Here is a 17,500-nt window from a genome sequence, read left to right on the forward strand (position 1 = left end):
TGAATAATTAATTAATTAATTACAAACTAATTATTTAAAGCCTACCGTTTCAACTAGCTGACCCGCATGGTCTTTGTTTTACACATAACCAAAGGCAGTGGTGCAGTAGGGAGTGCTGTCGTCTCACAGCACTCAGGTCGCTGGATCGAGCCTCGGCTCAGTTGGTGTTTCTGTGTGGAGTTTGCATGTTCTCCCTGCCTTCGCGTGGGTTTCCTCCGGGTGCACCGGTTTCCCTCACAGTCCAAACACATGTGGTACAGGTGAATTGGGTAGGCTAAACTGTCCGTAGTTTATAAGTGTGTGTGTGGATGTTTCCCAGAGATGGGTTGCGGCTGGAAGGGCATCCGCTGCGTAAAAACTCACTGGATAAGTTGGCGGTTCATTCCGCTGTGGCGACCCGGATTAATAAAGGGACTAAGCCGACAAGAAAATGAATGAGTGAATGAAGTTACACACACATGACCACCTGCCGATCACTTTCCCCGCAGGACTCTGGCAGTAATAGGCAGAGAGGTCGGTGTCAGTATAATGGCGTTCACACACTTGGTTGGTAAAAAAGCTGCACAACCAACAGCATCTGAGGTTTCACTAATATTACTAAGTACAAGCAGTGGCGGTTCTAGTTTAAATGGCACCCTGGGCGAAACCACCCCAAACATACTCCCCCCCATCCCAACCCTAAAAAATAAAGACACCATGTGGTTGACTTTATACATATATATAAATATTTAAATCTATACATTTAAAATAATTATCATAAATACATTTAAATATATTTATTTCTTTTCAAAAAATATAACAATTTGTTAAATATTATTGTTATGCAATTTTTATTCTAAATAAATAACAGAAATCAGCCTTAATGTAGCTGAAAAACAGTGTGAAGACAACTGGAGGACTGTTCTAAGACTTTTGCATGAATATTAATGATGACAGTTCTATAGAATGCAAAATAATCTATGTTTTACAGAAGTATTTGTTGTCATAGTTACCTGCCCGACTCAGTCTTGACTTAGTCAAATTAACATCATCATCATCATCATCATCATCATGTGATAGAAACTTTACTTTTGTGGACAGCCGGGAGCAGGAGCGGCACATGTGAGGCGTGGGAACGGCTTTCTGCGCAGTTTTGACCAGCGTTGTTTCGGTTGTACATAGAGAACAAATTTACGCGACGCCAAATGTGAATAGCCCCTAACATCTTTATATATCCACTCTAAACTAATACACTTGCAGGAAGTAAATCTTTGCACCGTCTCCTCATGCCGCCCCCAGCGAGATGCCGTCCTGGGCGATCGCTCATATTGCCCATGCCTAAATCCTCCACTGAGTGCAAGCGTGAAAGCAAAAGACTGAGGCAGTGTGCTGACGCTGTGCCGCGCTACCTGATCGATTCAAAAGACAGAAGAGTCGTCAGATAGAGCCGAGATGAATTAAAGATCACCTTTAACAACGCCGTCCAGCGCTACATGCTAGATCAACTGTCCGACCTGCACTGCTCTCTGGGGAGCTGTGCTCAAAGCACCCGCTGACTGCTGGAGCTCAGACGCGCGCACATGCTGCAGCGCGTCACACAGTGTGTGTGTGAGGTCACGTGATGTGTGTTTTCAGTGCTATAGTGTGGATAGAGAGCTGTGCATGATCGTTTTCATGCTAAAATTAGACGTATAAGTGTAAACGGGGCCTGAGGGTGTGTTTTTCGCGAGCGGGTTGCTGCTGCGACAGGGGCAGGGCGAAGGATCACGATGCCGGCTCAACATTGTGAAGTTTATCCACCATCAGCAATCGACCCAACCCTAATGTGGAGGCTTTATGTCAGGAATAATTGTTGAATTATTGGTAATTACTGCATATTGAGGAGATGAATATGCATTATTGTCTAACAATTCCCCGTCTTCTCCTCTGCTCTCCAGCACAGCGGCTAAATCCACTGTTGGTGTTGTATTTCTGGGTTTGTTTGTCCTCAGTCTGCTCCTGGGCTCTTACACATCTCACCCAAAGCCATTTCAGGACAGAAACCTCCAGTTGCTACAGAAAGCGGCTGTCTGGGGTGAAGACATACGATCACACCGCTCCAACGTTTATCCTCACTCCATTGGCTTCCAGTGCATTATAAGCTCCATCTTACCTCAGAGATCTCAAATACCCTGTCATTGTGGCTCATTATCATTAAAGCTGCTGTGTGTGAGTCTACTGAAGCATGACACCAGCATCATGTGTGTGCAGATATTCAGAAACATGCTCATTGAACATTCACCTTTATCTGAAACACAGTCACATGTTCATATGTGTGTTACAGAGCGTCTGTCTGTGTTTTGGTCTCTTTAACCCGCCCACTGCCAGTGTAGCCAATTATATTTCAGCACTGCGGGTTGCCAGATGCTGGAAAACAGTGTATTTCATTCATTCAGTCAGTCAGGAAGACTGTAAGCATGCGTCCGTGACTGAAATGCGCCCTCTGGTGGACAGCAGCAGACTCTGAAATGAGCTGCAGATTCAGAGTTCCACATGAGGCTATTAATGAGCAAATAATATCAATATTAGGAGTGTGAACATGAGGTGAGCAGGTTATATTGTACCTCGTGTCCTAACATCACACTACATGAGGAGATACACAGTGATGAGCAGTTTACAGCAGACGAAACAGGACAGAAGTGTAAACACAATGTGTTTGGAACCAGGAGGGCAATACCTAATTCAACCACTGGGTGTCAGGCTTACACACCTTACGTTTTGTTCATCTAGAAATGCTCAAATCTGCAGGACATCGGCCCTCCAGGACCGAGTCTGGACACCTCTGCCCTATACTGTGCTTGATGTCTATGATCTGGGTTTAGTGATGAACTAACTAGCGCTATGAAGCCTCTATAGTCTTCAACTAGAGAAACTGATCTCTAATAAGGGTGAACTAACCCGTTAGCCTTACTAGCACTAAAGTACCTTCAGAGGAACGTCGACTACATGTGGAGATCATGGGAGCGTCAGAAGAAAACCTGCAGACAGCAAAAACACCACAGAGAAAGCAAACGCACACTTGCCAGAGCTGAGCAACTCGACAGATTCAAGAGAAACACCACACTGTTATTGAAGATAACCCCCAATCAGTCCTCAAACGGAGGAGCATTACTATTCAGCTCCTGAGGCGTTCATCAGCAGGTCACGCAAGCACAATTAAATAATAATGAAGTATACATGTACAAATGCTGTTTAATATGCAAATAATACTCCCATTGGCAGATTACTGTGCCTGTTTTACTGAAAATCTCTCTTCATTATTTCTGAAAACAGCACTGTACGTTGTGCTAGTCTAGAAGATGCTGACTGATTTCAGAATTTGTAGATATTTAGACTGAAACAGGACAGAATCTCGATGTCACACCCTGATGTTAGTCATTATATCAGTGACACTTTAGTTCAGGTCAACATTTACAGTATAAACAAGCCCCTAACTAACACGACTAGCTGGATAAACTACTAATTAGCTGTGAACTCATAGTTAGTAAGGTAGACGTTGGGTTTAGGTGAGATTAAGCATGCAGAATAGGATCCTCTGCTATTGAACAGTTCATATGGCAGGAGTCGTGACCTAAACTAAAGTGTTAGCATGATATGCTCTTCACTAGCGCACAGGGGGATCAGCTCTGTCAGTAAACACGGTGAACAGTGTGAAAGGAGACATGCGCACCTCCAGAGCGGCCTTCTGCACGCTGATCTGGCTGAAGACGCGAGCGCCGTCATCTGGACACACCGTCTTCAGCTCGTCTTTATTCAGAGAGAAGAGCTGAGCGCCGGTCAGCACCCCGAGACTGCTCACGGTCCTGCACACAGTCCAGTTTTCAAGCATGTCAAACACACGCGCCGTCAGGAGAGCACTGACACTCCACTGACAACACTGCGGAGAAACACGTTAGGGTGCTGTGCTGTAGGGAGTAGTGAGCGAGGCTGTAAAGTGTGTACTCACGCGGCGCTGAAGCCTTTGAGCATCAGCCAGTCCTTGACCTGCTGCGGTGTGGAGTCGTAGCTGATGCTGAGCGCCGGCTGACTGCTCCGGCTCGGGGTCTGGATCCGCTTCTGCGCGCTGCGACCCAGAGTCAGCCTGTACATCAGCTCATCCTGGACCTCCTCCATGTTAGACTTACGCCCTGAACAGCACAACAGCAGAGAGTGTGAGTGAGTGAGTGAGTGAGTGAGTGAGTGAGTGAGTGAGTGAGTGAGTGAGTGAGTGAGTGAGTGAGTGAGTGTGTACACACAGGCGTTGGACAATGAGAGTGTTGGAGGTTTGATGGCTAAATGTGAGCGGCGTCAGCAGTGGAGATCTTGTGCTGCAGATGGTGTGGAGCATGTGCTGTTCTCTGATGATCCAGCTTCACCGTCTTTCCCACATCCGGGAGAGTTACGGTGTGGAGAAGCCCCAAAGCAACGGCCCACCCAGACTGCTGATGCCCAAGAGGATTAGTAATGGTTTGGACTCAATATCATGCATTCCCTAGGCCCAGTACTGCTGCTAGATGGGTGATTGCCAAGACCTACCCAACCATTCTGGAGGAGCATGTGACCCAATGGGTCAAACACTGTCCAGAAGGCGGTGGTGTGTATCAGGATGATAATGCAGCGATACACACAGCAGCGCTGGAGATAGAGTGGTCTGATGAACATGACAGTGAAGTTGAACATCTGCCATGGCCTGCACAGTACCCCGAACTAAACATTATTGAGCACTTTGGGTTGTTCTGGTGGAGCGAATTAGGAAAAGTTTTCCTCTGGCAGCATCAGTAGTGACCTGAACACCTTCAGTTTCATTGTGTGTGTATGGTTGTGTGTGTGTGTGTGTGTGTGTTTACGGTTGGCCGGCGCTGCTCTCTCCCTCTGCTGCTCTCTCATGTTCACGCTGTCGCTCTCGCTCACAGTGTCGTCGTGCTGCTCTCCGCTGTTGCTCTCACTTTGGTTGGCCTGATCAGCAGCTGCTGTGCTCTGATTGGCCGGGCTTGTGGCCACTGCTCTTTGATTGGCCGGGCTGGTGGCCCCTGTGCTCTGATTAGCTGGGATGATGGCTGCTGCACTCTGATTGGCTGGGCTGGCAGTGGGTAGCAGTGGGGCTGGCGGGGGAGGGGGGGTCGGCGTGGGCGGAGCTTCAGTCACTGTCGGCCTGGGCACATAATCTGTCCGCTGCTTCTGTACGACACACACACACACACACACACGCACACACACACACACACACACACACACACACACACACACACACACACACACACACACACACACACACACACACAGCACTTCTGTTAGTGTGATGAATAATAAAACACATCTGATGATGAACTGAACTGATGAAGACTTGAACACACAGATCTTCAGTGGTGTATAGATGATGCTAATAGTGTATTAATTATTGAAATGCTTTCCCAATGGATCATCCTCACAGACAGATAACACACACTTCATCTCTGAGGCGCCACTAATGACGGACTGTAAATCTACATTGGTCAAAATAATCCAGTTACCTCGTTTAACTCGCCCAGTAATTGCTTTAAAGGAAAATGAAGAATGCGATGAAAATTAATTCAACAAAAACAAACACACACACACAAACACACACTGCAAATCAAACACACACACACTGCAAAGTAAACACACACACACACACACACACTGGGTAACTGCAGTGAACTAAAAACAAAATAGTTTTTACTCAAGTTAAATATTAACTGAAGTCCAAAAACAATTAAAACAAAATAAATGCATCAAAATGTACAAATATATCAATAAATATGCATTAATAAAAGCTCACACACACGTATGAATACTCAACAAAATGACAACATGAAGATGAAAAGTAGATTACAGGAAACTAATTCTAGCTATTAATTAACATCTAAAATAGTATCTGGACTATACTATAGTAAAACTCTACTAATGCAGGAAATCAGAACACACACACACACACACACACACACACACACACACGTTTACCTTAAACAACTCAAATTCCTTTTTTGGCATCATTAGCTTTGAAATAAACAAATCAACACAAACAGAAACTCCATAACACGACAAAACAAGGAGATGAAAGATGAACGAAAATAAAATGTGAGTGTGTTTGTGTGTGTGTGTGTGTGTGTGTGTGTGTGTGTGTGTGTCACCTGTATAGTGTGGCTGTATATGGGCTCTCCGCGGCCCGTCATGTCCACCGCTCTGCTGATCTCCAGGATGTTGTTTGGCACGTATCCTGACGCTCCCGCTCCGTTGCGCACCTTCCACCACTGCTTCCTGTCGTCCAGCACCTGTCAACCAATCAGAAGGCACCGTCAGTCGCAGCGCAGGTGAGCAGTGACATCACAGAGTCACATGACGCACCTCCACCACCTCGTCCTTCAGCACAGACAGCTCCGTGTTGTTTCTGGCCACAAAGTCATACTTGGATTTGGCAAAGTTTCTCTGCGCCGTCCTGCTGTGAGCGTCCAGATTCCTGAAGAGAAACAGCAGTGAAGCTCCAGAACCACACACACACACACACACACACACACACACACACTGTTCACGCTCTACACACAGATTCACACACCAAACATTAAACAATAAGGTGTACTGGAGAAGCACAGAGACTGGAGATATGAAGCTGTCCTTTCTGGAAAATATCCAAATACAGTGAGTTTATTCTCCAGTTTCTCCTTTCTCCTCCAGGTATATGCATTGTTTTAACACATTAGCAGATATTAAGTACATTTTGTAATTTGAAATTGACAATTAAGTCACAACATAACCTTAAATTAAAGAAAAAACATGATTTCTTGATCATATCGGCAGATATTTACTTGTTTTAAGCACTTTGGCTTATCTAATATTGCAATATTTTTCAGAAAACAGCTCCAATATCTCTTTATTATCCATCCTTGATTGAAGAATGTGTGGCTCTCTGTGCTGTAGAACAGAAGAACTGATGGAGATGACGATGAATTGTAGGGATGCACTCATATGGACATTTTCACCGATACCGATAAATCTTTTGATTTAAAGGCCGATAGCCGATATATTAGCCGATAAATACATTTATTATTTCTCTAATTATTCTGCATGATTGCAAAAACAAAAGGCAAACACATAAAGCGCGCAACTGATTTTACTTTAAACTGAAACTATTGCTTTCTATGGCCAACTTATCTTTATCTTTTATATAAATAAAATCTACATAATATATAACAATAAATCAGGCAACCGAATTAATGAACATCAATTAAATAAGCAGAGAAAATAATACCAGCCTAACTAAGATTATCCTAAACTAAGATATCAGCTTAACTTTGTTATCAAACCGATAACAACCGATATTTAAAAATAGCAGTTATCGGCCGATATCAATATGGGCACCGATACATTGTGCATCCCTAATGATTTGCATTGTATTATCGCACACACACACACACACACACACACACACACACACACACAGGACTGTGCTAATGCTGACTCTACAGATGGATGATGTTATTGACCGCCGTCGCCGCCCTGGAGAAGCGTCTCGAAAACAGCAGAGAAGCAAGTCTGAAGACAGAAGTTGCAGAGGTTGAAGGTCCCGTGAAATGCTTTGAAATGTGTATTTTTTATATTGTTTGGCATAATCTCTACTGAAACCTGAAATGAAATATCGGTGCATATCTGACCTAAAATATCGGTCAATATATTATATACAAATATTGCAGATTTTTTTTTCTGTTCTGTTATTTAAATATTGGTGGATTTTGGTCAGTACAAAATACAAAATATCGGTTGATTCAGTTAGATAAGAGGCTGAAATATCGGTCAGATTGTTCAATACTATACCGATATAAAATATTTAAATATCGGTTGATTTTGTTCAGAAAGGAATGCAAATATCGGTTAATTCTGTTAGAAAGGAGGCTCAAATATTGGTCAGTTTTATTCAATATGATATACAAATATTACTGAGTCCTGCTCTGTTGAAGGATTTAAATATCGGTTGATTCTGTTAGATAAAAGACTCAAATATCGGTCAGTTTTAGTGAAAAAGCTTCAAATGTCGATCAATTCTGTTCTACATATCAGTAGCTCCTCCCATTTGTAAAGAACAGGTTGAGCTCAAGCACATGAAAGAAATTAGAAGAAAGGGGCGGGGCATATCAGATACTAGAGAGCATTTGATTGGTCAGAAGATTTGTCAAACTAAAGTATGAGGCAACACCACAAACCATTGAGGCAAAAGAGACAAACTACAAACATCTGGATGTTAATATAAATTTTAGACCTTCTAAATGTGAATTTTGTCAGTTTTGGAGCACACTAGATTACAGATATCCTTCAGACATACTAATACTAACATATAAAACACTTTAATTTCAGGGGACCTTTAACAGGTAAGCAGAAGAAATAGAGTTAGCCCGAACAGATGTGTGTGTGTGAGCCGGTTCTCCAGGGCGTGTGCGGTCATTAGTACCCAGCTGGGTTTACCTATCTACATGCCGGCTGACCGCATGTTTGAGAGCGGCCATGGCCATATCTGTCTCCAGCTGATGCAAACGCTTGTGTGTGGCGTGAGTGAGGCCGTACCCGTCTGCACTGCTGAAATCCTGCACTGTCTGCTGCTGCGGGAGAAAAAAACACACACTTCAGCACACTCTAAACACTCAACCATCATACAGCTGTTAAATATGAAGATGTGTGTCTTACAGTGATTGGCGGCCTCGGAGTCTCGCTCTGCGCAGCGTTCAGTCTCTCCGCTAGCTGAGTGACGTCCTGCTCCCGCGACACCAGCACCGGCGGCTCCCAGCCATCCCGAAAACTCAACGTGTGCGAAGGAAACGGATAATCCTTCGGCCACTCCAGCCTCAACACAACACACAATCACAGCATAATTACAGCTATTACAATACTTAAAGCTATTACGAATACAATTGCTTACGCATAAGGCAAATATCGGTTGTATTTGTTCAAGGGATTCAAAAATAAGTCAGTCCTTTTCAATATAACCTGCTAATATCACTGACTTCTATTCTGTTAAAGGATGTAAATATGGGTTGATTTTGTTCAGTAAGAAATGCAAATATTGGTTGATTTTGTTAGATAAGAGACTCAAATATCGGTTGATTTTGTTAAATAAGAGACTCAAATATCAGTTGATTTTGTTAGATAAGAGACTCAAATATCGGTTGATTTTGTTAGATAAGAGACTCAAATATCGGTTGATTTTGTTAGATAAGAGACTCAAATATCGGTTGATTTTGTTAAATAAGAGACTCAAATATCAGTTGATTTTGTTAGATAAGAGACTCAAATATCGGTTGATTTTGTTAGATAAGAGACTCAAATATCGGTTGATTTTGTTAGATAAGAGACTCAAATATCGGTTGATTTTGTTAAATAAGAGACTCAAATATCAGTTGATTTTGTTAGATAAGAGACTCAAATATCGGTTGATTTTGTTAGATAAGAGACTCAAATATCGGTTGATTTTGTTAGATAGGAGACTCAAATATCTGTTAATTTTGTTCAATACAACATATAAATATTGCTGACTAATTTTCTGTTCAGTACTTTAAATAAAGGTTTATTTTGTTCAGTAAGAAATGCAAATATCAGTTGATTATGTTCAAGAAACTCAAGTATCGATCAATTTTGTTCAACATACCATAAAAATACTGACTTCCATTCTGTTAAAGGACTTAAATATCGGTTCGTGTTGTTCAGTAAGAAATGCAAATATTGGTTGATTTTGCTAGATAAGAGACTCAAATATCTGTCAGATTGTTCAATATAACATGCAAATATTCCTGAGTTCTTTTCTGTTAAATTATTTAAATATCGGTTGGTTTTGTTCAATGAGAAATGCAAATATCAGTTTATTTTGTTCTAAAGAGACTCAAATATCCGTCAGTCCTGAAAATATTCCTCTTTTCTGTTAAATAATTTAAATATCGGTTGGTTTTCTTCAGTAAGAAATGCAATTATAGGTTCATTTAGTCGGTTAAGAGAATTAAACATAGATCAGATTTGTTCAATATAACATGCATATATCTGTCATTCTGTTAAAAGATTTAAGATTAAGAATGAAAATGAAATATCGGTCAGATTTAGTAAAAGGCTTCAAATGTCAATCAATTCTGTTCTATGTTAAATTAGAATATCAGTTGATTTTGTTTGATCAGAGACTCAAACATGACTGACGTCTGTTCTAATACAAGACTCAAATATCGGTTAATTTGGTTCAGTAAGAGACTCAGATATTCGAGCAGATATAGTCAGAGAACATAGGAGGTTCTAGTACTTGCACTTGGTCCATGCATCTCCTAGTGTCACCCATAGGTGTCTCTCCTCCGCAGATCCCGCTGTGTGCAGGAACTCGATGGCTTCTCTGGTGAGGAGAGGAACGACTACACTTTTAGCCAGATCAACTCCTCCAGACGTCTGGATCACCTGAGACACAAACATTGGTTTAATATCGGTTGATTTTGTCCAGTAAGAAATGCAAATATCGACTGATTCTGTTAGATAAGGGACTGAAATATCGGTTAGATTGTTTAATATTATATACAAATATTGCTGATGTCAGTTCTGTTAAAGGATTTAAATCTCGGTTGATTTTAACCAATAAGAAATGCAAATATCGGTTAATTCTGTTAGATAAGAGGCTCAAATATCGGTTAGTTTTGTTCAACATAATATGCAAATATCGCTGACTTCTTTTAAATTATTTAATATAAGTTGATTTTGATCAATATAAGTTTGTTCAACATATCAGTCAATTCTGTTCCATATGAAATGCAAATATCGGTTTATTCCGCTAGATAAAAGAGTGGAATATCGGTCAGATTGTTCAATATTACATACAAATATTGCTACTGTCAAATATAGCTGACGGATTAATATCGGTAATATCAGTGGATTTTGTTCAGTAAGAAACGCAAATATCGGTTGATTCTGTTAGGTAAGAGGCTCAAATATCGGTCAGATTTGTTCAATTAAATATGTAAATATTACTAGCTTCTGTTAAATGATTTAAATATTGTTGAATGTGTGAGTTAGTTTTGGTCTACATGAAATTTAAATATCGGCTGATTCTGTTAATCAGGAGAGTCAAATATCGGTCAGATTGCTCAATATTATACAGATACTGCTGACGTCTGTTCTGTTAAAGGATTTAATATTAGTTCATTTTGTTCAGTGAAAAAATACAAATATCGGTTGATTTTGTTAGATAAGAGACTTAAAAATCACACACACCTCAGTCCAACAGAACCACCAATACACCAATACACAATCACAACACATACCAGCTTGAGTGGATTGAACAGGAAGTGAACCAGATCTACAGCGCTGGGATTCTGAATGTGGTTCTTCAACTTCCCCTGCAAACACAAACCATGCACATGATGTTCTTTCCCAGCATTTCTGTCTGGTTTTTCATTATGAATATGTAAACGTTCCTCAATCAAGCATCACTCACCAGCAGGTTGAAGGCGTGTTTGAACTTCTGGAAGCAGTCGATGAACTCGTCCTGAGTCGGCGGTTTGGCTCTCAGTGTCAGAACTCCCTCTGGATGAACAACACACACACACATGAGGAAGGCCCACAGCTGGAGGATCCAGAGGAAGCACACACACAGCACTCACCTCCAGGGCCCTTCTTCTTGCTCTTCTTACTCTTCTTGCGTTTGGAGAGCTCGTTAAAGGCCTCGGCAGCTTTCTGCAGTTTGGTGACGAAGTGTTCGATGTCGTCCAGAATGTGATTGAGGATTTGCTGTAATGCATGGCAAGATTTTAACAACTGCTACTAACACACACACACACACACACACACACACACACACACACCTGTTGCACAGTCATCATTATGGCTGACTGTATTCATATGATTGTCCTGTACTAATACTTTGACTATGACTTCAGCTTTATTCATTCATTCTCCTTCAGCTTAGTCCCTTCATTCATCAGGAGTCTCCACAGCGGAATGAACTGCCAACTATTCCAGCATATGTTTTACACAGCGGATGCCCTTCCAGCTGCAACCCAGTACTGGGAAACACCCATACACACTCATTCTCACACACACACACACACACACACACACACTCATACACTACGGCCAGTGTAGTTGATCAGTTCCCCTATAGCGCATGTGTTTGGACTGTGAAACCGGAGCACCCAAAGGAAACCCACACCAACACGGGGAGAACATGCAAACTCCACACAGAAACACCAAATGATCCAGCCAGGACTCAAACCAGTGACCTTCTTGCATGTGAGGTGACAGTGCGACACCACCGAGCCACCGTGCCGCCCCACGTAATGAAATGAAACTGTGTTGTTGTGTTTTCCTCACCACATCTCTGTCCACCTGTGCTGCGCTCATCTCAGGAGGCGTGTCCAGCTCTGTGTAGTGTCTCTGTGGGTCGTCTGAGGACACACACACACACACACACAGAATGAGTCTCATGTATACACACACCCCACGCTTCATCTCCGATGCTCCACTCACTGTCCTGCTGCTCATTGGTCCAGGCTGACCAGCTGGCCACTCGGCTCTTGGTGTCCACTTGATTGACAGCTGCTGGCGCCTGAGGGGCGGGGCCTCCTGGAGGCGGAGGGATGCTTCCGTCACTCTTCAGGATCATCCTGACAGACACACACAGATGTTGCGTTACCGTGGCGACAGCATCAGCATCATCACAACACACAGTGAGCGGCGGACTCTTACTTCAGCACCTCCGGCCTCTTCTTGATTTTCCCGCCCTTGTGGTCGCTGATGGCGCTCTCGATGTCCATGTGGATTAGACTGGCCTGAGCAAGACAGAATACAGGTTTCCTACTCTGTACTATATACAGTTTGGACTGTACAAAATGAATGGAAACCTATGTTATGTCCCCACTTTTCACAAAAACAAACAAGTGTGCGTGTGTGTGTTTATGTGTGTGTGTGTGTAGACCTTGATGTCCTCGCACTGGAACAGGTGCAGGTCTGGTTTCCCCTGCCCGGACTCCTTACACACTAGAGCCAAGATGGAGTCGTAGCTGCAGGCGTTGGTGACGGGCTGACAGTGCTGGATGGAGCCCAGAGGAAAGTTCTCCAGCTCATTCTGAAACACACACACACGATCAGACACACACACACACCCGCTAAAACACACACATGGTCAAACTCACACACCTTGCTGTCGTGGTCTATGAGGCTGACTGCTCTGTTGTCCACCTGCAGCAGCATGTCCTGAGTCCAGATCTTCCCTTTAGCGTCCAGCAGCCGCAGTTTCCTGATGCCGTCCTCGATGGTCAGCATCGCCTCCTTACGGTCCATCACAAACGTGGTCAGATGCTGCAACACACACACACACACACACACACACACACACACACACACACACACACTTATTTCACACTACAGGCTTAATTTAGATAGTAAAAAATCATAATATTTACAAAAATAAACACAAATATTTCTCAAAATCCTTCAGAAATCCTCTAAAGCCTCTAACATCACAGTATTAGCTGTTGGATGAATAACTCAGGAGTAATTTAGAGATATTTATGCGTAACAGCTGGGGTTAAACCCCTTATTAACGTCATTTCTGCATGATCTGTGCCTTTAAATGCTCATAACTTTTGTTTTGTTTAACTTTATGACCTTTTTCTAGTTCAGCTTTAATCTGGCATCATCTTTAAACTGAGATCAGGTGCAAACACACACACTAAAGTGCCGATCATGAAGGTGAGAGTGTGTTTAAAGGGTTAAAGAGTGACGGAGCGTCCGCCTCACCTCCACATGATACTGAGACGTGTCCGTCAGGCTGTTGATGCTGTTTTTGGTGTAGTTTTTCCTTTGCTCTGAGGAAACAGGAGATGATGATGATATTATAAACACACACACACACACACACACACACACACACACACACACCACATCATAATCACAGACACACTCAGATAACACACAATAAACACTGCAAGTCATGCGTGAGTGAGGACTGATGACACAGAGAGGGAAAAAACACGTCACACACACGCACACACACACACACACACACACAAACACACACAAACACACACGCACGCACACACACACACACACACACACACACACACACACTCCACTGGCTTCTACCTTTCTTTTTGTGTTTGGCGGAGCTGTGTAGAAAATACACTCCATCTGCTCCTGATGCGCCAGCACAAAAACACACACACACACACACACACACACACACCACAGATATATACACAAACACATAAAACACACATATATAAAATACTCAAACACAACACAAACACACAAATACGCAAACACACACACACACAAATACACAAACAAACCGAAACACTCACACACACTCACACACACACACACACACAAAAACACGAACAAACCGAAACACACACACACAAACACACACAGGCATACCTATATACATTTGACACATACACATACACACACACACAAATACTCAAACACACACATACAAAAACTCACACACAAAATACGCATACGAACACCTACACAAATATACCTATACACACACACACACACACACACACACACACACACACACACACACACACACACACACTATACATATACAAATACACACACACAGACAAGCATACCTACATACATGCACCATTAGACACAAACACACACACACACACACAAATACTCAAACACACACATACAAAAACACACACACAAATACTCAAACAAACACACACACACATCCATCCCATCATACTCCTGTGGCCATGGAGGCAGGTAGGGTGCCGTACCGGCAGTGGGCAGCAGGGGGAGACACCTACCGTACAGAGCTTTACCACTCGACTTTTTGCCGGGAACATCTGGAGACAGCGAGCCGTGTCCGCTGAAACACACACACACACACACACACACACACACACACACAGTTAGTGCACAACTACTCTCACACACTTTCCCTGCTGCATCTTAAACACTGCAGGAGCATTCATAATCACTGCGATTATCCTCAGTGTGTGTGTGCGTGCGTGTGTGTGTGAGAGAGAGAGAGACAGATTGTCTGTGCATGTGGTTTTGTGTATGTGAGAGTTTGTGTGTGTGTGTGTGTGTGTGTATATGCGTGTTTGTTTTTGTGTGCGCATGCGTGTTCAAGAGAGACAGAGCAAGTATGTGTGTGACCATGGGTTTGTGCGTATGTGTGTGTGTTTGTGTGTGTGTGTGTGTGTAAAAGAGTGAGTGTGTATGTATTTGTGTGCACATGCTATGTGTTTGAGTGAGACAGAGCGAGTGTGTGTGTGTGATAGTGTATTTGTGTGTGTGCATGTGAGTGTGAGAGAGTTTTGTGTATGTGTGTGTGTTTGTGAGAGAGTTTGTGAGTGTATAAGAGTGTGTGTGTGTGTATTTGTGTTCGCATACATGTGTGTTTGAGTGAGACAGAGTGAGTGTGTGTGAGATAGTGTTTGTATTTGTGTGTGTGTGTGTGCACCTGTGTTTGAGAGAAAGTGCATGTGTGTGTGTGTGTATGAAAGAGTGTATGTGTGTGTGTGTGTGTGTGAGAGAGAGAGAGTGTGTGTGTCCACTAATGAGTAAAGTGGACACTTGATCTGTTTGATTGTGTGAGTCACACTGATTGTGCGACGGATCAATAATAGATGTGTTCAATAGATCAAGAGCAGAGGAAACATCAATAAAACATCACACACACACACACACACACACATCTGCTGATGTTGAGGGGCAGTGTGAGTGTGTAGCTCCAGTAATATTGCTGACAGGTCAGTCTTCATGTGTAATGACTGATAATCAATCACATCTGCTGTTCTGTTCACACCAGCTCAACTGATCTGGAGTCTGATGCAGTGCACAAATCCACCAATCAGAGTCACCATATAATCAGTTTATATGACATCATCATTAAACACACACAGTGAGTGTTCCTCCAGCAGTCTGCTGTTCCTCACACATCAGTGTGTGTGTGTGTGTGTGTGTGTGTGTGTACTGTTCTGTCTGCTCATCTAAAACTCGCTGAGGGGGAAACTGCTGGGGAACTCTCGCTGAAGCTCTGTCAGAGCGCACACACTCAGTGGAAATTAAATTGAAACATTGAAATCAATTGAACAAAACAAATTGAATTACTATTGATCTGAACCGAATCAAAACTGAACTGAATCCATATTTAACTGAACCACCATCAAACTGAACCCATTCAGTATTAAATGCAAGAAATCATTATTTTATTGAACCAATATTTAACTGAACTGAATCAATATTGATATGAATTGAAATCACTTTGAAATCAATTTGAAAAACAAATTGAATCACTATTGATATAAATTGAATCAATACTTACCCTAAATGAATCCATATTTAACTGAACTGAATCACTATTTAACTGAACCCATTCACTATTAAATGGAATGAATCAATATTTAACTGAACCAGTATTAAGCTGAACTGAATCAAGCTTAAAATAAATTGAATGACGAAACAAACTGAATCACTATTGAGATTCAATTAATCAATATTTAACCAAAGTGAATCACTATTAAACTGAACTGAATTGTTATTTAACCACATTGAAACACTGAAATGAACAAACCAAACTGAATCCCTACTGAACTGAACCGAATCAAAACTGAATCCATATTTATTGAATCATTATTATAACTGTTGAACTGAATCAACAATGAACTGAATTGAATCATTTTGTGCATAATTTGATGAAAATTAAAAGAGCTGATTAACTGATTAATCTAACAAATAAATGTGTATTCAGATATATGATCCATCACACACACACACACACGCACGCACACACACGCACGCACGCACGCGCACACACACACACACACGCACACACACACACACACAAACACACACTGATGTCTTACTTCATCTGTGAGGCTGGCGGTGTGTATCCGTTCATGTCTGGACTCTGCCCCACACACACAGATCCGCTCCTGTAACACACACACACACACAACACAACACAACACAGCGTCAGTCAGAAACTCTGTCTGGACACACACGACAGCCCATAATGTGTGTGTGAACTCCATCAGCAGCGCAGGGGATCATGGGAGAGACACACAACACACACACACACACACACACACACACACAGCTGAAAAGTGCTATATAAATGTAAAGGGTCAATATTATTATTAAAACATCACACACACACACACACACAAATACACAACTTAAATTCAGTGACGAAGTCTGACCAGAAACCATCTGCGAGTGTGTGTGTGTGTGTGTGTGTGTGTGTGTGTTTATAATTAGCTCAGTGTGTGCTGTTAGCAGGTTAATCTGTCTGATTGAGTAACGAGTGGAGCAACACACACTGTTACACTGATCTGAGACCATCAGCCTCTCCCTCACTGAAACACTACACACACACACACACACACTTATAACACACACACACACACACACACACACACACACACACATATAAACACACACAGACATACAAACACACACACACACACACACACACACAGACAGACAGACAGACACACACACACAC

General features: G+C 42.4%; 1 protein-coding gene across 54 annotated transcripts in view; it reads right to left on the minus strand.

Annotated features, from left to right (window-relative positions):
• eps8a (EGFR pathway substrate 8a, signaling adaptor) overlaps window positions 1-17,500 on the minus strand; it is a 32,675-nt gene that overhangs the window by 1,804 nt on the left and 13,371 nt on the right. For 7 of the 54 annotated variants that reach the window (XM_087246266.1, NM_001442975.1, XM_087246267.1 and 4 more), the window contains 21 exons: window positions 16,860-16,928; window positions 14,793-14,854; window positions 13,765-13,832; window positions 13,162-13,323; window positions 12,941-13,090; window positions 12,712-12,794; window positions 12,493-12,629; window positions 12,337-12,410; window positions 11,628-11,754; window positions 11,462-11,550; window positions 11,289-11,363; window positions 10,283-10,431; window positions 8,689-8,845; window positions 8,569-8,603; window positions 6,361-6,472; window positions 6,147-6,287; window positions 5,977-6,012; window positions 5,508-5,531; window positions 4,845-5,175; window positions 3,965-4,145; window positions 3,689-3,821 (listed from right to left, as the gene is read on the minus strand). In XM_087246266.1, the coding sequence (XP_087102392.1) occupies window positions 3,689-3,821; window positions 3,965-4,145; window positions 4,845-5,175; window positions 5,508-5,531; window positions 5,977-6,012; window positions 6,147-6,287; window positions 6,361-6,472; window positions 8,569-8,603; window positions 8,689-8,845; window positions 10,283-10,431; window positions 11,289-11,363; window positions 11,462-11,550; window positions 11,628-11,754; window positions 12,337-12,410; window positions 12,493-12,629; window positions 12,712-12,794; window positions 12,941-13,090; window positions 13,162-13,323; window positions 13,765-13,832; window positions 14,793-14,854; window positions 16,860-16,894 (2,361 nt within the window). In that variant the 5' untranslated portion in view covers window positions 16,895-16,928. Of the gene's footprint in view, window positions 1-2,943; window positions 2,997-3,688; window positions 3,822-3,964; window positions 4,146-4,844; window positions 5,176-5,507; window positions 5,532-5,976; window positions 6,013-6,146; window positions 6,288-6,360; window positions 6,473-8,469; window positions 8,604-8,688; window positions 8,846-10,282; window positions 10,432-11,288; window positions 11,364-11,461; window positions 11,551-11,627; window positions 11,755-12,336; window positions 12,411-12,492; window positions 12,630-12,711; window positions 12,795-12,940; window positions 13,091-13,161; window positions 13,324-13,764; window positions 13,833-14,109; window positions 14,161-14,792; window positions 14,855-16,859; window positions 16,929-17,500 lie in introns of all 54 variants that reach the window. The other 47 variants (XM_087246244.1, XM_087246240.1, XM_087246245.1 and 44 more) reach the window with 13 other exon arrangements.

The sequence above is a fragment of the Danio rerio genome, chromosome 4 (assembly GCF_052040795.2).
Source record: "Danio rerio strain M-AB ecotype USA chromosome 4, GRCz13ab, whole genome shotgun sequence".
In the NCBI taxonomy this organism is placed as follows: domain Eukaryota; kingdom Metazoa; phylum Chordata; class Actinopteri; order Cypriniformes; family Danionidae; genus Danio; species Danio rerio.